A 22,764-nucleotide genomic window follows, 5' to 3' on the forward strand; every position below is an offset into this window, starting at 1 on the left:
ACTCAGCATTGCACCTTCTGCGTTGTCTGTACGTGGTGTCTGTGGTCGGAGGGCTGACAGCCCAGTAAATCCAGATCTGCTCTTTAATTTGCCCCTAATCATTCAGACTCTGTAATCCTTTTCCAATTCATTTTGCCATCAAGATTTATCAATGTAACTTACTGCTTGCAGTGCAAAGGATTTTTCCACGCTTCTCCCGACAGCTTTGGGAATACACTCTAACTTTCCTGCTTCTTTCAGTGTGAAAAGCTGGTTGAGAGCTTCAGCTCTCCTGAGGTCTTGCAGGCTGTATGATCTATGGGTAGTATCCTTGCTGACAGTTCTTCTTGCATGTGTTTTTCCCAAGTCTAGAGACACTTGAGAAGCACGTGTAGTATTAGCTCAGATCATTCAGCTTCTTCCCTTTCATTTAAGCAAACGAAGTTGCATTTTAGCCTTGTCAGTCAAGAAGAAAATTTTGTTCTGAATTATGGCCCAAAAAAAAATAATCAAACCCAACAAGGAAACTCAAACAACAAATCCAACAAAAACAATCTGTAACTCTCCCTTTGCAGCCCCTTGGCCCTTAGCTCTTCTACATCAGGTAGAAGGTAATTACTGTATTTGGTTGTAAAATGCTTGGCAACATCTTCATATTTGAAGTGCTAAATGTGAATTACTGTATTTTATTTTTTCCAATAGAAAAATGGAGGTAGTAATGTTAGTGGGAGAATTTTATATACAGCAAATGCTTCTTGCATAGGACTGGAATGTGAAGTGAGACTTCTGCATGTGTTTAAAATGCCTGGATTCTCTGCAAAGCATTATGTAATTATCCTCTATATTAAATGGCCACCCACATTTTCTGTAGTATGTCTGAATTTGGTTTTGTAACTGATAAGATGTTGCAGCTGTAAAATGGCAATGCCAAGCTCTTAAATATTGTGCTTTTAGAGCTAACTCTGCTGTAGTTAGTGGAAAATACTACCAAAGGCAGAAAGCACATTTTTTTGTCAGGTGTTCCATGATAAGCTGCAAGCAGCAGTCAAAATTAAGCTCCCATTGACCTAGGTGCTGTACAAACTCCTCAGGCCTGAGCAGAACGGACCCGGCAGATGCATAGGTTGTATGTTCCTCAGTTTGTTGGGTGGGGGACAGTCGAGTTCGGAAGGAATCTACTGAACAGAGAGAAAAAGGGGACATGAAAGGTATAAGAGGATGATAGTGCAGACAAGAGTATAGGAAGAAGGCAGCCAAGGAGTTTTGGGTGGGAGCAATCATCCCAACTGACTGCTTTCTTTATAGCAAAGAAGAATCTGGACAGAGAAGTTGAGGAGTGTAGAAGCCAAAGATCACCACTTTGGCTTTTTTTGCAGCCTCTCCAATAGTTGGAACCTAACCGGGTTGCTCTCCACGGTCTTTCCTGAAGCCTGCCAAGAGGGGCTGAGAAAGTATTACTTGGGATCTAGCCACGTTCTCCCCTGCCCCAGGAATACTCTGCTTTAATCTTCTCCAGTCTTGCATCAGCGGTTTATTTTTGGAAAGGCTATTGTATTATCTAGTGGTTGAGGCACGCAAGAAAAGGGGTTGCAGCTCTGTTGTGAGCCCTACCGTGCCGTGCCCCGTCCCGTTGGGGAGATGGGCGTAGTGCTGCCTTTCTCACTCTATAGAAACATTTAAGTGCACTTTTTAAACCTAAAGTCTTGCACAAAGCATTTGAGTTGTTTGTATTACCAGTCTATAAGCAGGAAATACCAAAAGAGGGTTGTGTTAGCGTTGCAAGAATCTAGCAGTTGTATGGATATTAATAGCTGAGATGTGTGTATTGACTTGCTTGTGATGTCCTCCGGGCAATGGACTAGGAGTTAATCTGCCTCCAGCCTTAACTGCCCTCGTGACACTTTGTCTCTAAGGCATTGAACTAAGTCTCCAAACAGCTGGGACCAGTTCTCAGCTACTTTTAAACTTCCTTTGTGACCTTGGGCCAAGCCACTCATGTGCACTGGTTTCTTGTATCTAAGGCAGTCATTGTACTAAGGTTGTTCCTTTTGTCCTTAGTGTTGAGTAGGTAGATACATGGGGTAGCAATGGCTTCTGCTGTCTGATCTGCGCAAGTAAGAGTACCGGTCCCTGAAGTCTCTGAGTGCTTCTGTAATCCACATAAGTGAGACTGTAAATCAGGTCTGAAGACTCATCGTTTGACTTCAGAACACTGAGTTGTTCTTTAGGTGGCTTGGCCTTTGCTCTAGCCCACTGCCCCAGATGATTTTGTGAGTAAAGTTACTACAGTCAGGAAGAAATAAATGGAAAAGCAAGAGGACAAATATGGTCTTGTTTAAAGGAACTATTGGGTTTTATCATGACCTAAAGCAATGTGCTTTATTCAGCAATTTTTACAAACAGGAAGGGTTATTTAAAAGACTACAGCACTTGCTGAATCATGGAGCAAGAAAAAACTGAGCACAAGAATTAAACAGACCAGATTTTGCAATTTTCAGAGCTTTTCTTGTGTCCTTAATGTTCAGTCTTAATTGCCTTAAACAGATACATCAGAAAGGTTGTTTGAATACTTCCCTGGTGCAGCAAAAGGGAGGTGAAATCTAGGTAATCATTTGAGAAGTTTGCTTTCGTAACGGAGACTGCTAATATAAAAGCAAACCCCCTCTTTGACGTAAAGGGGTTTTGGGGGATTGGGGGAGAAAAGAAAGCAAACAGCAGTGGTAGTCGAATTGGCTCCAGACTTTCTCTGAGCTTTATTGGAGACTTGTATTTACAGCATTCTCCTTCCTGTGCTGGGATCTGTTTTTCTGTTTAATCAGAAACAGCCCAAAATCACACTGTACATAGATAGTACTTGGCTTTGTACTCTGCTTCTCTCAACACTGTATTTCCATTTTACAGATGGGAAAACTGAGGTCTGGAAGTACAGCTTTTCCCAAGGCTGTGTAGCACAGCAGGGAGTAAAGCCCTTGTGGCTTCCAGAGTCGTCATCTACACCCTGGCTTGCAAGGCTCAAAGAGTATCGCAGTGGTCTGGCATTAGGATTTCCTGCATTCTGTTCTGTCTTGTCTATTTTTGCCGAAGGCAATGTTTATCCTGCCCTGTTTTGAATTACTTCCCCTCTGCCAGGGCAACAGGTCTGTAAGTAGGTATTGTTAAGATGAAATGATTCAGGCTTTACCACTGCATGATCTCACAGTGCCTAAATAAGTGCTCATCTCTTTCTCGTTTCATTTCTGATCTGCAAGCCATTGGAGGTAATATATTCTAGGTGGAGCTGCGGGCCCTGGGCCTGGATGTGAGCATCTGCGCCTTAGCACAGCGGGACGTCAGTGACTTGAAGGGGAAAACCCCTCTGAAAGGGATTGAGCCTGCCCAGCTGCTGCGGACTCCTGATTTCCCTGCAGTGATTTTTGTGTCTCCATAAAACCCACTTACTTGATTCTTAATGTATAATTTTTTTGTTCTCCATGTTGTGAAATGTGCTCGCACTGGGCTGAACCAGGAGGAGTTAGACGCTATTCTGTATTTATTTGTCTGATAAGGAGGGGCTGGCTGAACGGGGCTCTGCGTACCCACGAACCTGACATCTCAAAGTCTTGCTGAGTTCTTCCTGTTGACTTAAACTTCTTTAAATTTCCCTGTCTGGCCTGAAAAGACCTGACAAACTCCTCACTTCAAAAGATCTTATTTTAATCCCAGAGTACCCACCTCTTCCCCAAAGTGGTCTGAGGGGGCTTTCCTAATATTTTAGATTAGAGCCTGGACTTTGTTTCCAGTAATTCTGCCACAGGTCCTACAGATTTTGTGTGAGATGTCATCCAGATCAGATGCACCAGGCACTGCAAATAGTGCTCTGGGGGAATTGCAGTGTCTTTCAGAAGTAACACTCGCATGCTAGTGTTTTCCAGCTCCTAGTTTCTGCGGACCATAGTGGAGTTATTTTCCTGTGTTTAGATCTGACATGAGAAGCTTGGGATCTTATCTTAGCCTGTCACTTTAATGCTATGCATTGCATAAATAAAAATAGAATGAAAGATTTGGTTTCTGTTAAGTCAGGAGAACTGCATGGCCTTCCTAGCAGGGCTGGAGAGGAAGAGGAGGGAAGAGACTGATATACTTCACTGCAGTCCTTACATCTAAATATAAATAGTTCTCTTCTTGGATCCTTTCAGTCTGAACTTCTGGGTGATTTGACCTTTCTTTGATAAAAGCTTTCTTTATTTGCAAGAATAAAAGGGCAAGGGGGAGGAAAGGACACAGCAGATTTTTTTTTTTTTTTTAATGTCTTAAAATCTTAGCAGTTGTTTTCTGCAGTACCCAGCGCTCGCTGTTGAACCAGCTCCATCTTGGACTGCAACTTTTCTCCTCCTCTGAGTCCCTTGAGTGGGAACTTTGCATTTTACTCTAAAGCATTAACCAGGAAGTTTATGGAAGTGTGTTTTCTCACAGGGAGACCATGCTCTGGTGGAGATGGATATCCTGGGCTCCAGTCCCCGGTCTTGCTGCCGACTGGGTGGATCACTTTGAGCAAGTGACTTGGTTTATGCCCATTATACCACTAACCTTGGTTTTCCTTACTTCATAACTTCACCTGAAAGAAATATTTGTATTAAATGCTGCTGGTTTTTCATGTGTACACCCTGAAGCTTTTTGAGCTCAGCATCAAAACACAGCTCTGTTTCATATGTAAAACCACTGGACTCTCTGGCTTTGGTCAGGTTAGCAGCCTGTGCAAGGGGATGCACAAGCGCAGTATTTATAACTGCTCCAGACTACACACAAGTCTTTCTGGCACTAGTTTTAACCATTAATTGCCACTTTAAATCCAGCAATAAATTGTTTGGGCAACCACACTGCATGAGCCCACTGCCAAAAATAAACCAGAGCCTGAGAATTACTCAGGTCCCCTTCATGCTTCAGGACTGTTGCAGCTGGATGGGGTAGGGCACCTCTTGGACTCAATCTGAGCGTTTTTTTGGCATCTCACATCTTCCGGACACAGTTTAAGCCATCACCCTGCAAATGATGCGAGTAACACTTGAAATGCATTGCATTTATGTATTGGTTTGCCGTTTCCTTCTGAAGCGCAGGATGGTGTGTGGGAATGCCTCTGGAAAAGCCTTCTGATCTTTTGCAATTTGGATTTTGTGGCTTACTTCCCTGTCCTCTTGGATAAAGTTTCCCCTTAGCTGCCTCTCCTCTAGTGGAGCTCATGTCTGTCTCAGGACTGCAAACCCTTGTATAATGCTCTGTCGGATCAGGAGTCACTCGGAGGGGAGAGACTTTCCATTTCAGAGTGTGCTCCTGAACCCACCTGAAACATGCTTGAGAGTAGGCATGCTGCTTAGTTTACTTCTGAATTTCCACTTGCTCTGCACGGGATTCCTGTTGGTTTGGTGCCTTTCCTGCTGCTTTTATACACTGTGGTACAGAGTTTTTTCTGGCTAGGAGCCCTCTAGTAATGACTGTTATTTTAGAAAACCTAGTTACTGCTCAGGCTGCCCTGTATTGTACAATGAGTTGTAGCAATTACATGCTGGGTAGGAAATGAAGTTATCAGGAAAGGCCTACTTCGTAAAAAGCAACAGTTGACTTTATTTTAAACCAAATAAATTGGGGATTAGAGGGTGCTGTTAGGTTCTACCCCTAGTTAAAGAAAACAAAGCAGGAAAATGTACTGTATTAGCAAAAGTGTGATTGTCTAGGCTTCTAATAAATCCTGTATAATTCTTGAAAGTTTTAAGTTTAAAACAGGCCAGCATACAAGGAATGATGGGTTGTAACAGAGAGGGCTGTCTTTAGGAAAGGTGAACAGTATCAATTTGCTTATAAGAACATACTGATTTCCATTCACATGCCCTTTCTGGGAGAGGGTGGTAGCACCGGTGAGGGGCGGCAGTAGAAACTAAACTGCTTTAGCAGCAAGCGCAAGAACAGTGCCAGCTTCTTACACTGTTTCAAATAGGACACCTTGCAGGGGTTAGAGGGAAGATTAATCCTCTACAGGGTTAATCCTTAAATCCTTGGTGTTCGGCTTTTGAACAAGGGAGGGAAGCTAACAATGTTCTCAGAAGTGCTGGGAGACCACCTACTCTTTCATATAGACTGCCAAGAGCTGTCAGATGGAAATGATTTTTGGACAGTAAGAAGTCAGTGTGGAATCACACTGGTGACCAAGAGCAGGCTCTGTATCCCACAGTCTTTGACTTACACCCCTAGTGACTCTTGCCATGGAGGGAAGAGGGTTTCCCAGACCCATCAAAATTCTTCAGAGGGGTGTGAATTAGCGGTGGGTGGATGGTTCATGGTCTCTTGTGGTTAACTTTAATAGATGTATGTTCCTCTGAAGATGCTTTTTGGCAAGCACATGTATGGCTGGTCTAGTAGCAGGAGAACGTGGGATCTCTGATTTAAAACCAGGATGGTCTAATAAAACAACGAGTAGCGGATCCCTGTACCGGCTGTGTGCTTTGTGACACTAACCCCTCTGCTCGACGCAGCTCTGTGCGGTCTGTTCTCTGTATTACTGCTCTTAACCACAGCTGTCCAGCCGCTGGTTTGCTTCCAGATAACCACCTTGGTGTGAGAACTCTGCTGAAACTTGTCCTTGCCAGCTGTCCATCTGTTTGCTGTATGCCTAAGTGTTCCCTGTATGTTTTCTGTCTTGCAGCATCTGGAGAGGGCCAAATGTGAACTGCGTTGACAGTACTGGATACACTCCACTGCACCATGCTGCTTTGAATGGTCATAAGTGAGTCATCTTATAATGTCTTTGATCATAGGGGATACTATGTGCTTTACAAGGTACGGTTCCTGTGTAGTTCATTCACCAGTCTGATGCTGTTTCCACTGAAAACATGGCAATGGTGCAGCACTACACCATCTTCAGGACAAGAAGTGAAGAACATCAGTGCAGTGAAGCTATAGAGGCATTGGCTGCTGCACAGTATGATCGTACATCTCATTAAAAATTTGGCAAAACACTGAGGTTTTCAACCACCCTTTTATTTATAAGCAATTTGGATAAGTTATAACAACATATTAAAAGTGGCTTCTCCAGTAACAGTCCTCTGTAGTCTGTCTGGTGTCCAATGTGTTGCTGTGCCTGCACCACTTAAAATTTGCTTTCATGCATATTACATTTTTAAGTAACTGCAGTCTTCAGTGTGGTAAATCTTGTATTGTTCATTGCTACTTAAGATACGGAGAAATTGAATAGAGTTAAAATCCTTATTCATCTTCATCGTGCTGGTGCAATTCACTTTTCACCAGAGTGGCTTGCGGATGACTGCAGTCCCTATTCAGCTCCATTAGTACGAAGGTAACATAGATCTTCCCTGAGCTCACCTCGGCAGTCTCTTTGGGTTTTTGGTTTTTTGTTTTTTGGTTTTTTTTTTTTTTTTTTCCTTGGGCAGCATTTAATAGGAATGCTTTAAAATCACATTTCAAGAGGATCTCTTAAATACTCCTTTTCAGATGAACTTTTTGTAAAATACTCTACTTACTGCAGAAGGTAAGCTGAGAAACAAGGACTGAATATCTTATGGACTCAAGTTCCCTTCTCTTGCAGGGATGTGGTGGAAGTTCTGCTGAGGAACGATGCATTAACCAATGTAGCAGACTGTAAAGGCTGTTACCCTCTTCACCTGGCAGCTTGGAAAGGAGATGCAGACATAGTGAAGCTCCTCATCCACCAGGGACCTTCACATACTAAAGTGAATGAGCAGGTCTGCGTATTTTTCTCTAATATATCGTTGAATCGCTTCCCTCAGATGGAGAGAAACTACTATAGCTGACTCCTGACCCTTCCCAAACTAGTAGCAATTGTTATAAAGTCCTACTTGCTAATGGGATAAGAAGGGCACTGCCTAAAGCAAATACCTCCAGTTCTGAGTTAGTGATTGAATGAGTAAGGTGTTTATGTTTATAGAGAGATATATAAATATGAGAACCACTCAACATGTAGGAAGTGGTCTCCTGCTTTCATACTGGGCTGCTAAAACTAACCCATAGTGTTTCCTTTCAGCTGCTGGATAGCTGAGAAGGTTTCTAGTTCTGTCAAAGGATACATTGGCTCCTTCTTTGGGAACTAATCAAAGCAGCTTTGTTTAGTTTTTGTTTGGCCATGCTCTCTTAGCTATTCTTCTGGCTTGTCTCTAGCACTTGCTCCAGTTAACTAATTTGTAAGTTGTAAGATAACTTTAACCCTACTTGCCCCCAGATAAATCCCTAGCTTAATCTTAAAGAATTATTTTCTCAATCAGGGAAGAAAAAAAAAAATCTGGTGGATTTCTTCCCTTTGTCAAGCTGATAGTTTTTGGTCTAGGATGCAGAAGGATTGATGTGTATGAGAGCGCTATTCTGTACAGTGGCTGCTGCGTCCACTTTGGAGGGCTGGCTCTTGAGCAACTTCCCCATGAAGTCAGCAGGTATCTTACAGTTCCAGGGAACTTCTGACATTCTACTTCTGGAAGACCCAAATATTTCATTTCTTTAAGAGTTGGATAAGGGAACTGGTTTACTGAGTGAGGCCAGTGAGCAGTGTTACTGAACCACTTATGGCTGAGTGAGCTTGGGCAGACATGCAGTAACAGATACACATCAGATGGTTAAAGCTACAGTAGCCCTTGGTTGTCCTGTCCCTAAGGCAGGAATATCTAATGTCCCTGTGAATCGACTCTTAAAGCACTCAGGTTTTCATCCAGGAGGAGAGGAGTAAACCAAAATAAGTTGTCTGCCTTAGTACCACAAGGCTAAAAATGTGTATTCATTCAGAAGTTAATTCACAAGTAGGTCAGACACTCATGGCTCAAGTTTAGGAAAATCTGTCAAAGTCAAGATGAGCAGCTGGGAACTGTGAGTTTCTGCTGTTTAATTTTGATCTGCAGTGTATACTTTTCAGAAGCTGAGGAGCAAACTACCTTCGGAGTCAGGTTTAGGAGTCCTAATCCTGCTTCCAGCCATACTTTGTGGGGACCAAAGTGCCATGCTTAAGTTTTCTGTTCCTCAGTATAAGATGGCTAACTTGATGCATCGGGCTGCTCCAAGGCTAAATGGTTGCTTCTGAAGCATCATGAAATGTGAAGTACGGTGGTAATGCTATTCACTACCACTCCTCAATTGAGCAGAAATAACTAAGAGTGTGTGTTTTAATGTCTTTGTTGATAGTTTTCCAGTTTGGGGCTGTGGTTAATAATGTCTTCAGGCACAGCTGCAGGCATTCAGTCTGTTTAAATAGGTTTGAGAAGTGTAGTTAGCTGTTTACAATCAACCTGATAAGAATTGACTGAGGGCCCTGAATGTAAACTGTTCTGCTCCGAGTAGGACAGGTATAGGAGAAACCTTTGCAAAAGACTAAAAGCTTAGTGTAATCCTTCCAGGTAATGTTTCATTAATGTCTGTTTAGTAGGAACCTTTTTAAATGAGAAAAGTCAGCCGAATAGCCTGTGCTGCTTGTGTTGGAGTCTTGTAGATGAAATGCACAGTGGTTCGAGTTACAGGAATCGACAGCTGGAATGGCTTCTGCTGTTAATAGCTTTGACTGGAACAAGATGCTGTGTTCTGTCATTTCCACCCCTTGGGAGTCACCCATTGCTGTGTTGCTATATCTCACCCATTTCATTGTCACATTTTTTTTTCTTTTTCCTCTTCCTTTTTGTAGAATGCTCTTGAGATCAAAGAACTCAAAAAGTACGGCCCCTTTGACCCATATATCAATGCCAAGGTGTGTACTTTGCTGTCAGCATTTCACTGCATCATTACTCCAAGCTGCACTCGCGTGCTTCCAGGTGCAATGTCATCCAGTTGCAATAATACCTGTTCAGTTTGCAGCTGCTTGGGGAAAAGTAAAATGCAACCATTTATTTACTGTGGGTTTCTTTCTTCAAAGCAGTTATAGAAACATAATTTAAGGGAAGCTTTTCCTTACTTTCCTGGGGGCTCCTTCATTGCTTAGCCTTGTAGGACTCACGGTGACGGTCAGTTTGCTTGGTTTGGCTGGATGACTTCCAAAAGGTAATGTTATTTCAATTAAAATGCTTTAGGTTTTGTTTCATGTGCTAATGTTGCTGATAAATGCAAAGGGAAGGAAACTTTGTTCCTGCTTAAACATGGATGCATTTTCTCTGTGGGCTGTTTGGAGTGAACTTTCATGCCTTTTCTCCTACAAAATGCATAATGCTGTATTTGTCGTTGGAATGGACAGTTAATTCTTTTGGTGGTGGTGGGGAGATGGGAAGGCAGTAATGTTCATGCCTCCCTTCCCAAGTCCTTCATGTCCTGCTTATTGCATCAGTCTCTCTTTTTTGATGTTAAGTCTGTTGTGTCGTCTGACCCTTCAGCCCTAGTCTTCTGTTCCTGTTTTCTTGCCTATTTTGCTCCTCTCTTGCTTTTAGTTGTTCTTGAGCTACAAAAAGGCTTGACATCAGCACTTATGATGCACTGAGGCTGAGCAATTGAGGAAGCAGATAAGAAAATTCCTGGTGGTGTTTTCTCAGACACCATTTTTCATTTTTATTTATAGTGAAGCTGCAGGCCAGTGATGGCATAATAGTCTGCTGATTTATCATGAGATACTTCTGTTCTCAGCTACCATGCCACTATTGCTTCCAGCCAATTATTTTGGATCCAGCCACCCATGGCAGATTTCTGTCTCTTGAAGTTTAGTTAAAACTTTCACTCTGCTTGATCTGCTGTACCTTAAAAACACACATTCGAAGTTCCTGAGCTTGCTAACCACAGGGAATTACGTTTGTTTTTGCAGACTTTTATTTCAGGAAATACTCTACTGCGTACCCCCTTAAGCACAAATATATTTACTTGAAGCTCATCTGTATCAGTGATTTTTACAAAAATCCAGATGGGAATTTTACAACAACGAATGTCTTCTTTGGAAACATCATAGTCAAGCAGTTCAGTTGCCTGAGAGGAGCTTTCTAAAACATTGTCAATAACAGAGTAAAATCTTACACACTCCAGCATTAAAATGTTGAATGAAGAAGGAAGGTAAAGATGAAATATACAGTGAGCTCACTTTCTTGTGGATTTCTGTTTACGAAGTATTCTAATTTGGATTTTATATTTTTGACGAGTGCATTATTTTAACCTCTCAGTTCAGTTTTCAAGATGGCTATAGCGCTCTCAAGAACAAGGCTAGTGCTTTTGAAATCTTTGCCTTGGTTTTAAGGAGAGAGGTATGATTTATAGACAACCTGTTAGGTTCATCGCAAGTTCTGACCGACTTTCCACCGGTTTCTGACCAGGTTTGATGAAGAGCATGTGGAATCTTACCTGTCATGCAAACCTTGATGTTTTCTCAAATAGCCTGGCTGTAGGTAGGAGAACCACAAAAAGTCCAGGTGCAAAGTGTAAGAGTCCTTGCTTAGTTAGTGCTTCCAGCTACTCAGCTCCCACGCAGGATGGGATGTCATACAGAAATGATTGAAGCGAGATGTCATCTTTCCAAACATTTTTGGATATTTAGAAGAGGGGGAAAGCGTTTATATAAGGCTGGACTACAATTTAACATCCTCTTGAGGAAGAGATAAGAAAGCCAGAAGCTTCTTGCTCTCCTAAAAGTTAAAGAAATAGTTAACAGCTTCTTTTTATGCCCTTCCTTTTCAACATCTTTTGTTCAATAGGAGGTCCCTGCAATATGTCTGATACAGGCCTGAAGGACTTCTGAAAAGCAAATGATAGAAGCAAAGTTAAGAGATTGAGCAGCAACTTCACTTCAGTAACTCCTGCTATCTTGAATTTGGTTATTTAATCTGTATGAAGGAACCAACCAGTTGAGCACAGCCAAAGCAGAAAAAGCTGTCACGTAGCTCAGGTTTGTGCACTGCGCAAACTACCCTTGTCTTTTTTAATTGGAAGCAAATGAATCATGCAGATTGGGTTTAAAGTGCTATAAATCTAAATGGGCTGCTGAGAAAAGTGGAAGCCTACCATCTGGAGTCTGCAAATGAAACCGGGCAGTGAACCTACCCACAGAGCTCCCAAAAGCTTGTTGGGCATATGGGAATCTTTTTTTTTTTTTTTTTTTTGGTTTCTGAAATGTTTGGCATTGTTGGGCACCTGTAGGAAGGAAGGAGGCCTGTTCATCCTTACTCTGCTCCTGGCAGTGCCGTGTAGGGCACTGATGGAAATTTTGTGCTGCAAAAGGAGGGAAGGAGATGGTACAACTGACCGGGCAGCTCCAGCCAGCTCTTCTGGCCTGCTTTGTGCCTGAGGTTGTGCTGTGCCTTCGGTCTCACCTCCTGGTGAAGTTTGGATTTTAACGTTTGGGTTTTTTTCTTTCATTTTGGCCTGCCTTTAACTGAAAGTTCATGGAGTGGATGCCAGCGGGATATCCCTGTTCTGTGCTTTAGGATCAGTCGTGTCACTGGAGCAGCAAAATAGCAGGTTTTTAATAGGGCGAGCCTTCGTTCGACTTGCACGCGCTGACAAAAATCCTACCAAAAAGGGATCTTAGATATAGGTTGGATGGGACTGAAGGGTCACGCGTAGCCTCTTTCCGTAGCCCTGAGGCAGAATCGGGTCTACCTAAATCATTCCTGACCAGTGTTTGTCTAGCAGCTTCTCAGAAACCTCGGAGACGGACAGCTCCATCGTCTCCCTTGGCAGCTTATTCGACCGTTCAAATCTTTGCAGGTTAGAAAGTTAGAAAACTTTCCCTTATTTAAACCAAGTCTCCCTTTCTTCAATCAAAGCCCTCTTACAGTGTGTTAAGATCAGGAGCGCAGACAGATATACTTTAAGGAGCTGTAGATACTCCATTTTATTGTGTGATGAGGAGCATAAGGGCTATGGTATGTGGTATCTAGTTACTAGGGCTTGAAAAATTTGATGGAGCCCATATGACAGCAGAAGCATTTCTGCTTGTGTTCCTGGTTTGTGGTCTGCAGGCAGGCATCATACAAGCCCAGCTTCTCACTCCCAACTGTGAATTGGAGGGGTGCTAGGATTCCTGCAAGAATGCAGCCCCTGGGCCCTGTTGAGTGCTCTATTTTTCTAAGTTTTGAAATTTGAACCCATATGCCTTCTGGCTGCTGGAAAGGAATTTTCTTTTTCCATCTCTGATAAATATGTATGTCTGAGTGCTCATGCTCATTGTTCAGGCTCTGCTCTGGTTTGTGCTTGGAGAGGCGATGCGGGGAAGGGAGGCAAACTCCCTTGCCAGGAATGGCTCTGGCATTTTTGGCTACTCAAAGCTCTCCTAAAATGGAGGCAATAAAGACTTATGCAATAGCGGGAGTTTCCAGTACACAGTCTGAGATGGGGAAAGACTTGCTGTAATGATTCGGGGAAGGTTACCACCTGGTGATCTCTGTTGCAGGAGGCAAGTCTGGGGATTTCATCCTGAGTGTCAGAGCCTGACCTGCTTAAAGATAATTAGACTAACTTGCAGTGAAGATGGGAGAAGTCTTCAACAATTATGTTATTAAAGGATGTTATGTTCGCATTTCTGAGCCGTCAGGCAGGTGTTTGGAGCTGCTGTGTGCTTTAAAGCACCCTTGAGCGATGTGGTCTCTGCCAGGGAGGGATGAGAGGGGGACAGTCCTAGCAGTGGAAATCCTCTGTAGCCAGGGCTAGGGCGGCATGAGCAGTGCATACCCCCCATGGCTCTTTGGCAGATACCCACTGCTCCAGAGGGACAGGGGTTATCTACTCTTTCTGCAAAAATTGCTGGCAAGCCTCCCTTGTGCTATGGGGCAGGCTGAGGGCCTCGGTCTGGCCGCGTCATGGGCTCACCAATACCTGGGTTCCCTTCACTGTCAAATAAGAATAGTGGTATTTACCGACCTTTTAAATGCCTTGAGACCAGCAGCTTAAGCTGATTGATAGGTATAATCTCTGTAGTTCTCTATTCTCTCCCTTTCTCACTCTGTATGTGTATTTTATGTGCAGACTTCTTTATTCTACAGTAACTTCTGTCCACTTGTATGTGCCTTCCTTCACCATGGCTGCCTCTGCCACTCCAAGTATAGAGCCTGTTGTTTGACTTTGAACTTCTGTGCTAACAGTGATGCCATGCTTTCCTTATCTTCTTAAATATCTCACGTCTGCATGTGGCTGTTGCTGCTTCCTGCCTCCTTAGTCTTTGCTTTTATAGAAGTTGCAGCTGCAGAGAGCCCCTCCAGAACTCCTCGCTTCCCTTATGCTTCACATGGCTGAAAAATGATGCAAATACCAGATAAAAACAAATGGGAGTTTGCATGCATGACTCCTGTAATCCCTAGAATGACTTAACACGTTAATAGGATTAAAGTACTTGTACAACAGAGCAAGTTCAGCAGCGTGGTTGTGAAATGGTGCAAAATATTGACTGCTGCTACAAGCTGGTATCCGGAAAAGCGCATGTGCTCTCAAAGCAAAAAGGAAGATATTTTGATCAAATTCATTTTCTAAAGTGGTACTTCTGACTCCATCAGGACAAGTACCTTTTCTGTTTGTTTTTTTTTAATGGGAACTGTTCTTAAATGACAAATTCAGCCATGATTCTTTCAGCTAAAGTTGAAATGTGTGACAGTTTGTACTAAAGTTTTTTGGGTCAAATTGTTAGATAAGTATTTGTTTCTAAAGTCCTTAAACAAAAATCCCTCTGTGTATAACACACAGTATTAAAACTAGAAACTTGAGGTGAATTTAATTTGAGAAAAGGCTCTTTTAAATCTGGCAATGTTCCTATTTTGCACCTGCAAGTGAAATGTGTTAGGTTGCTTGTCTTCCAATGCTTTGCATTGCTGATTTTTAACCTGAGAGGTGCTGCATGCATTAATTGGATCTGGCTTTCACTGTGGAGGTGTTCTCTTGTCACTTGGACATCTCTTCCCTCAGTTGACCCGAGACCTTCGCTACGAGGGCTTGTTAGTGGAGTGATCTAATTGCACTGCTTTCTAATTCACAAACTGCATGTAACTTTATGCACCCTTTCTCTAAACCGGCCAGCTTGCGAGCTTCAGAATTGCAAGGGTGGAATGACTGTTATAATCAGGATAAGTAGGATTTGAAACAATTGAAGTTTAAATCTAAAATGATGGCAATTGAGCTACAGCAGATAGAATTCATGCTGCAGTTTGCCTATCATATATTGCAGCCTTTTATTTTTGTGGCACCCCAAAGTGTGGGATGCTGCCAACAAATAACAGGCTGCTTTCCCCAGGTGCTAGCAGAATTAATGGGAATCCAGATACAGCTCGACAATCCCTTAAACTTTAGCATGGTCCCTTGATTTTGACCTCTCTGCTTTGAAAGCAGGCTATTCCACATATAGCACCTATTTCCCATAGAGCAGATTTCCCATATCTGAGTAAAGCTTATTGTTCTGAATGATTTTGAAGCTTTTACTGGGTGGGTCGGTTGATGAGTTCATGAGGGGATGTCTGTGCTTGGTAAATGGCTAGTGAGATGGTGAAAACATTGCTCCAGGCTCCGTTTTAAACTGGGCTCTCTTCTTCCCAACTGCTTTTTTGTCTTGTTTTTGCATTTAAACTTCAATGGTTTGAGTGAGGCACGGAGCAGCTCTGTTCTCCCCTGTTCTGACGCACTGGCATTTGTGACCCCCCAGAACAATGACAACGAGACAGCGCTGCACTGCGCCGCGCAGTACGGCCACACAGAGGTGGTGAAGGTCCTTCTGGAGGAGCTGACCGACCCCACCATGCGCAATAACAAGTTTGAGACTCCTCTGGACCTGGCCGCGCTCTATGGGAGGCTGGAAGTCGTGAAGATGCTCTTGAACGCTCACCCCAATCTTTTAAGCTGCAACACTAAGAAACACACTCCCCTGCACTTGGCAGCTAGGAATGGTCACAAAACTGTAGTCCATGTCCTCCTGGATGCTGGCATGGATAGCAACTATCAGGTATCTACTGTGCCTGTGTGTGCAGGGCTGGTCTGATTGCTGGGGGGTGGAGAAGCCCTGTAGTCACGATACAGAGAGCTCCACCTAACCCTCCTCCTGGAGGGATCATTTATGAAAGATGAGTGATAGCTTTGTTTTCCTCTGGGCTGTTTGTTCAGCTCTTGGTTGCTCTGAGAAGCTGCTCCGAGGGATTCTGGTGCTGTGCATGCTTCACGCCTGCTCGTTAGTTGGACAAAGAGCCCCAGACACATAGCCAGGGAGGGGGAAAAAAAGCTCTTTTGCCTAAGCTGTTCTGCTCTGCAAAACCATGAGCTCTTGATAGCAATGGAGGCAAACTGTTTCTCTTCCTATCAAGCCACTTGTGAATATGCTATTTTCACAGCAATAGCTTGTATGTGGTAGTCTTGTCTGTCTTTTTCAGGACATGACTTCTTGCTAAGCTGTAGAAAATCCTTTCTTGGTCTCTAACCCGGGCCCATGTGTCTCTCTGAAGAGACCATCCCATTTTCCCTTCCAAATTCTCAGCATTGTAGTAATAGTGATAGTTTGTCCTCAGTTGTAGATATTGTTGCCCACACTTTGTATATGGTGCTGTATATTTATTGCTTCCGTAACTTTCTAAAACATGCCTCCATCACCATTCCTCACTGTCTAGCTTCATGCTATTTTCCATTTAATTTGCAGACTGAAAAAGGCAGTGCTTTGCACGAAGCTGCTTTGTTTGGCAAGACAGATGTGGTACAAATATTGCTGGCTGCAGGTGAGAGAATGTTCCCCTTTTGAAGCAATAACATGGTGATCCCTTCACCCAGAACTTGAGGAAATGCCTTTTTAGTGGCAGCATGTTGCTCCAAACAGCTATCAAAGTGTTGTTCCTTGGAGAGGGTTATAGGAGAGGTTATCTCTTGGTGTTTGGCTTTAAATCTGCTTCTCTAGAGCAATTATCTTCCCCCCCAGTGATGATCATAAATGTGAGCTCTAACTTCATTAAAGGCATGAATTTGCATATAGTTTGAGAATATTCTTGCTTTTGCCTTCTCTACATCTATACTGTAGGTATTGATGTGAACATAAAGGATAACAGAGGCCTGACAGCTCTGGATATTGTGAGGGAGCTTCCTTCTCAGAAAAGCCAACACATAGCAGCTCTCATCGAAGGTAAGTGGTGTAGCTCTGTGTGTGGGCAGGAGGGAAAGGTTTGAGGTGATAATTGTGCCAGTGCAAGTACAGGATTTTGTTCTCTAGTCCTGGAAAGTGCTGAAAGCAAAGCAGCCTCAGGCCAGGCCCCTCGATGAGAATCTTACAGGTGTTGGAAAGAATGATGCTTAAATGCTCGGGTGAACTGTCTTCAGAGCAAGTGTTTGCAGGGGGACTTCTGGGGGGGGGATTTAGGGGGATTAGCTCCTTTGCTGAAGGAGTGTGGCATGACTTTTACAGTTTAAATGGGCTTAATTGAGCTTTGTTTAACTCACTTTAGAAGTTAATTAAAATTAAGGATAGCCTAAATCTGCTTGCAGAAAGCAAAGTAATAGCTTTAGAAATGGTTTTGGATTAACTATCCTTTATGTGTCTGTGTAGGCAAATAGTCATCCATGGATCTTACATCCTACTCCTCACTTCATTGTGAAGCTTGGGCATGGATTTTGCAGATGAGATTTACAGAAAAGGCCTGGATTACTTGTGGTTTATAAAGGAGCTTGGCCCATTGTGTCTGTCCAATTTAGGGAATGAAATGTGGCATCTTAGCTAAATTCATACCTTGTAATTATGCTGTCTCAATTTCCTCTCAGCTGTGGGGAGAAAGATCAGAAGCGTATGCAACTGGTGTGCATTATTCATGCTTAGCATTTGAGAGCTTTACAGGTTCAAAGCACTTTGCAGACTTTTAATTAAGCTTTGCCTGTGAGGCTGGTAGGTATTATCTCTATTCTGAAACTGAAGACAAAGATGAGCTTTAACACTAAAGTTCTTGCAGGTAAATGCTGTTCGCTTGCTCCTGTAAGTGAGCTAGCTGCATGAGATGTTGCTGTCTGACTTTATTCACATAAGCTTAATATTTCTGGCCCTTCCTGTGGTTAGGGGACCACAGCTAGAATTGGTTTCTCTGCTGTCTTATGACTCCAGAAGACCAGACTGCATCTCTGTTTAGTGATGTAGCTTGTGTCTACAGCATGAAGTAATCTGCTCCATGACATCGTGTCCATACAGGAGCTTTGCAGCTTTCTGATTAAAGACTCTGTAAAAGTTCAAAGAACCGTCCTTAACCTTGTGCATGTGATTCAAGAGGCTGCCTGCTTCTATTTTGGGATCTGAGCTGCAAGTTTTAATAATGTACTTTGGTTATTTTTTGGAGACTTAATAAGCTGACAGTTGGCCTTCCATCCACAAGGGAGGAGTACCATACGCTGAAGTGGACATAAAACTGAATTGGCATGAACTGACCCTGTCGCCCCACCTCATTGCAGATTACACAATTGGGAAGAAAAGTGCCAAAGCTGCAGAGAAGACTGTTCAAGCACCGCTTGTTCCAGCTGCTGATCCTGTGTGCCGGATATCTCAGGGTAGGCTTCTGTGCAACATGGCAGTCACTAGCACTGTCCTTCCTGCAACTGCTGACTTTCCAAGGGCAGAAGCCCCAAGTGATGCTCTTGTCTCTTCCTCTCACAGGTGATGTGGAGAAAGCAGTTACAGAACTGATCATAGATTTTGATGTGAACCCAGAAAAGGAGAGCCCATATGAAGCTTTATACAATGCAACGTCCTGCCACTCCCTGGACAGCCTTGCCAGTGGGAGATCTTCAGATCGAGAGTCTGTGAATAAGGAAGCGGAATCAACTGGTCTCAAAGCAGCAGGAGTCAGGCCTGTATGTAGCTATGTGTGTTCGTCTCTGCTTGCCTTAGAAAGATAGGTAACTTACCTCTATTTTCATGACTTTGCAGCAGGCTGCCAATCCCTCAGCTTGAGGAACTCTTTAAACCCACCCCTGGCATTGATTAGAGCAGGCAGGTACCTCTCCTTTTCACTGGCCTGTTCACATAACCTCCATTGCATTGCCCGTGAGTAGCCACTTCTACATGCCTGATTTTCACCTAGCGTTTTATCCTTCTGTTTTCTGGCAATTGAATACCGGTGCCTGTGAATTTTGGTTTGTCAGGACATTGCACTTAGGTCAAGGGCTAACTTCTTGTCTAGAAGAAAGCTTTGGAAACTTTTGTGTGGAGCATTTTTCTCATCTCTCTTGCTCTCTGCTTTGCCCAAGAGAAGGCTCTCAAGAAATTATCTTTAAGAATATCCTGTCAGAAACTAGTTGGCAGTGGAAACATTTTTCTTTTTGTGTATTACTTGCAGAAATCTGTAGAGGGTACTCAAGGCTTTACAAGGCAATGCAAGGCTCCTGGAACTGTCTCCAAAGAAGTCTTCCTCACCTTCTGTTAGTTGCATCTGCTGCCCCCTTAGCAATCGGTGGCAATGCTGCTATGGGGCAGATGGGATGCTGGCCTTGCAGCATGCTGTGTCAGCTTCAGGGTTTGTTTTCTGGTTGGTTTTACAAAGCCTGCTCCATGGATGTATTTTTGGACAAAAGGCAAAGCAGCAATGAACAATTAAACTGCTGGTGGTACTGTAACAATGCTTCCTCTCTCTCTGCAAAGAGGTGCATCCTTTTTCCTGTACTATTAGCAAATATAGTAGAAATGAGACAAAAGCTTTAGAAGACTGACATTTCAGCCAGATCTCTCTCTCAGGTATGCAGTACAAGAGGCACTGTCCTGTTACTAACTGAACCTTGATGGCTCATATCCATCTATGTACTGCCCTGTGTTGATAGTGTCTGATGTGAAATAAATTCAGCTCTTTCACAAATAAGAAAAGATGAGGGGCTGAACTGCAGCGAAAAGGGAGAAGAAAGAGGGACGTGCTCCAGGAGCTTGCTGGAGTTTCTCCCCAAACTTGCTTGAGTTTTCTGGAGCGAGCGGTTCACCTCTGCCGTCTTTCCCTTTGCCATTAGATGGAGCTGTTGCAGGCAGGAGATGACCTGGAGATGTGTTTAAGCTCTGCATGGAGACAGGGCAGCGCAGCTCTAACTGCCCACAGGCAATCTTGGGATATTTGAGGAATGCAGTGCAGCATTGTCCCTTGATCTCTAGGGTTTTCCGCTATAAAAGGTGCCTCTGGAATCACTTATTCCTGTTACTGTTTCATTGACACAAGCGATGAGTCTTCCTTTTCTACCCATTTGTATGAGTTCATTACTGACCTTCACAGTGAAATGCTGTGCCATTGAGGTTACCAGTCTGGGTCTGAATGAACTGGCGTAAGTAACGAAGCAATAAACCTGTGTACACAGCACCTTCCACCCGAGCGGTTTTATTCTCCTGAAAGCATAGTTGGTGCTCACGTGGGTCGGAGCTGGCCTTGTGCAGTGTTACTGCTACGGAGCAGAAGTGGGTGGTCTGCGTTATCAATAGCAGTCCATCCACAGGACTGCAGTACCGTGAATCTGCAGAAAGGCCTCTCCGCCCGAATAGGTATCCTGCTGGAGAGGAGGAGGAGGAAAGGCAGCAACCATTGCCAAGCTCTGTGCTGTTAGGACTGAACTTCTACTCCACCCAGGTTAATCTGAGGATGTCCTTACCATGCTGCATTCACAGCAGCATGGATGTAGTGTTGGTGGAAGCAGAAGGGGACATGCTTTAACACAACACAGTTGACAGTGGTTTTTTAAACTGCAGAGAGAACGTCCGCCCCCACCTGCCAAGCCTCCACCTGATGAAGAGGAGGATCAGCAAGTGGAGAAGAAGATAGGCCATGGTGCTTCCTGTGAGGTAAGTGGGGCTTGATCTGGGATGTTTTATACAAATGTGGTTTAAAGAACAGTTTTAGAAATGTGGGAGGAGCCAACTATGATATTGCCTCTCTTGCAAGTCAGGTTGTGAATGTAAAGTTTTCTTTCACTCCAGCATTGCTTCTGCCACTTGTCATGGGAACTTCCTTTGTGTGGTTCTTCCAGGGCACCTCTGTGTTGACCTTCAGCCTTACTTTCCTATTCTTGGCTGGGAATTCCCTTAGGAAGAGATTTTTCTGAATCACGTTGCAATGTGGACTGTTGCCCACTTGTAATGATCCCACCAAATGCATTTTCACTTGAGCCTGAAACCCAGAGGGCGTCGCTTCCTGCTTCCTCTTAGCTTCCAGCTGTGGAGGAGATGCGTGGGCTCGTGGGTCCCACTGACGTGAACAGGGATCAGGGGCTTGAATTCAGCCAAGAATCTGGCCCAGGATATGTTAAAACTGTCTTCTGCAGAGGTCAATGTGTGAGCTGCTTTTTGATGAAAGTAAAGCTCTCCTGTTCTGCATTATTGCTCCTGGGTTTCCTGTTGCTCACTTTTATTCACCTGCCTGCGAACCTCTGACGTGAGGGCTCTCCGGGAGACCTGTGTATGGGGGTGTATGAAACCACAAATGTGTCTTGGCAACTTCTGCTGACACTCAGGAAAATCTTCAAAGCAAAAACAAATCTTGTGAATTTCCTTGATTTTCCAAATGCAGTAGGTTGTATGTAAAACAAGTGGAGTGTGTGCTGCGTCTAGCTTTTGGAACAGACTCCAGTTCACCAGATGCTTTGCTTTGAATGTGTTGATCTGCTGAAGTTCCTACAAGGCATAAATGTGATCTGTTTTCTGAAGTATGTCAAGTCTACATGAGACAGGAGTAAACATTATTGGCTTTAATAGAACTGACTTTTTATAGAGAGAGTAAAGCTCCAAACAGTGCATAAACAGTAAAATTGAAATGTGAAATTGTGGACTGATCTCTCCACTGCTGTTAAAATGGTTTTGCAGTGTGTGATAACCAGTCCCATGGCTGGCCCTGGGCAGAGGAGAGCTGGGTAGCAGGTCACGGCATAATTGGAAAGCAGAACTTGTTTATGACGATAAACATGAGGGAGAGAAATGTGCGTTGACTGCTCCTGCTGAGTTATCTTGCCATATTTAATTATAAAACACCTGCTGTGTTGTCCTGACATTAACAGCTTTGGAAACATGATCCATTAAAGGAAATCTTGCTGGCAAATAGACTTGTACACAAAGTGACTTGCTGGAGAGATCTTGATTTGCAATCAATTTCATTGATATAGCTTACAGGCAGTGTGTGTCGCTGCCTGGAAGTGACCTTCCAGATGTACCAATAAGGCAGTTTTGGGTCTGATTCTTTTTCTTTGCTTGCTACTTCTGGGGTGCTCTCCTTTTCTGACTCTTGCCCGTTACTTATCATCTCAGTACATGTTCTGTCTGGGTTGGGCAGGCGTGAACAGGAATATGCTTAGGGAATGCTGTAAATGTCTTGGAGCAGCATCCTGATCTGCCGTCCTCCAGACCTGCTCTCACATTAGAGCCAGGACAGTTAGTCATTGAATACTCTGGGGTTGGGCCAAACTCTAGTTTCAAAAGTAGTCTTTTTATTCCATTGCCAAGATGGGGCTATCAGTCAAAGCAGATGTGCATAAACAACAAACTTTTAACTTTCATCATGGAAAAACATTAGTACAAACAGGCAAAAGAGCTGATTGTTTGGAGGTGCTCAAGTGCCTTCTTTCACTATCTGGAGAAACCTTCTGGGTTTGTAGCTGAATAAGAGCCTGCATTGTCAAATTAAACTTCAGTTCCATTTGTTTACTACACATCTTCGAAAGGGAAGTGCAGACAAAAGACGAGGCGCCATGAGTGTTCCAGCAGTTTGGTCTGCAGTTCTGGTGGGGGAGGAGAGAGAAACGAGATGAGTTACCCTTTAAAAAGTCTTTCAAAGTTCACTGCTGTGGATTAAGTACACTTCAAAGAGCATATGCATTATTAACAACATCGTATTTTGGGGCTTTGCTAATAGTGAATATTTATACATGCTAACCAACATGTATAAA

At 43.5% G+C, this 22,764-nt stretch overlaps 1 protein-coding gene across 14 annotated transcripts in view; it reads left to right on the forward strand.

The window, feature by feature from the left end:
- The window catches only part of ANKS1A (ankyrin repeat and sterile alpha motif domain containing 1A), a 106,693-nt gene that overhangs the window by 21,507 nt on the left and 62,422 nt on the right, over nucleotides 1-22,764 (forward strand). For 11 of the 14 annotated variants that reach the window (XR_015705661.1, XR_015705662.1, XM_087761717.1 and 8 more), the window contains exons 2-10: nucleotides 6,653-6,733; nucleotides 7,553-7,709; nucleotides 9,644-9,706; nucleotides 15,551-15,847; nucleotides 16,532-16,607; nucleotides 16,904-17,005; nucleotides 18,313-18,408; nucleotides 18,515-18,711; nucleotides 20,579-20,671. Coding sequence is in view for 12 of the 14 variants with exons in the window: in XM_087761717.1 (XP_087617843.1) it covers nucleotides 6,653-6,733; nucleotides 7,553-7,709; nucleotides 9,644-9,706; nucleotides 15,551-15,847; nucleotides 16,532-16,607; nucleotides 16,904-17,005; nucleotides 18,313-18,408; nucleotides 18,515-18,711; nucleotides 20,579-20,671 (1,162 nt within the window). In the remaining 2 variants the exon portion in view is untranslated. The remainder of the gene's footprint in view (nucleotides 1-6,652; nucleotides 6,734-7,552; nucleotides 7,710-9,643; nucleotides 9,707-15,550; nucleotides 15,848-16,531; nucleotides 16,608-16,903; nucleotides 17,006-18,312; nucleotides 18,409-18,514; nucleotides 18,712-20,578; nucleotides 20,672-22,764) is intronic. The other 3 variants (XM_087761722.1, XM_087761725.1, XM_087761729.1) reach the window with 1 other exon arrangement.

Source organism: Nipponia nippon, unplaced genomic scaffold (assembly GCF_047370975.1).
Source record: "Nipponia nippon isolate SJK-2023a ecotype South Korea unplaced genomic scaffold, ASM4737097v1 scaffold_25, whole genome shotgun sequence".
Classification (NCBI taxonomy): domain Eukaryota; kingdom Metazoa; phylum Chordata; class Aves; order Pelecaniformes; family Threskiornithidae; genus Nipponia; species Nipponia nippon.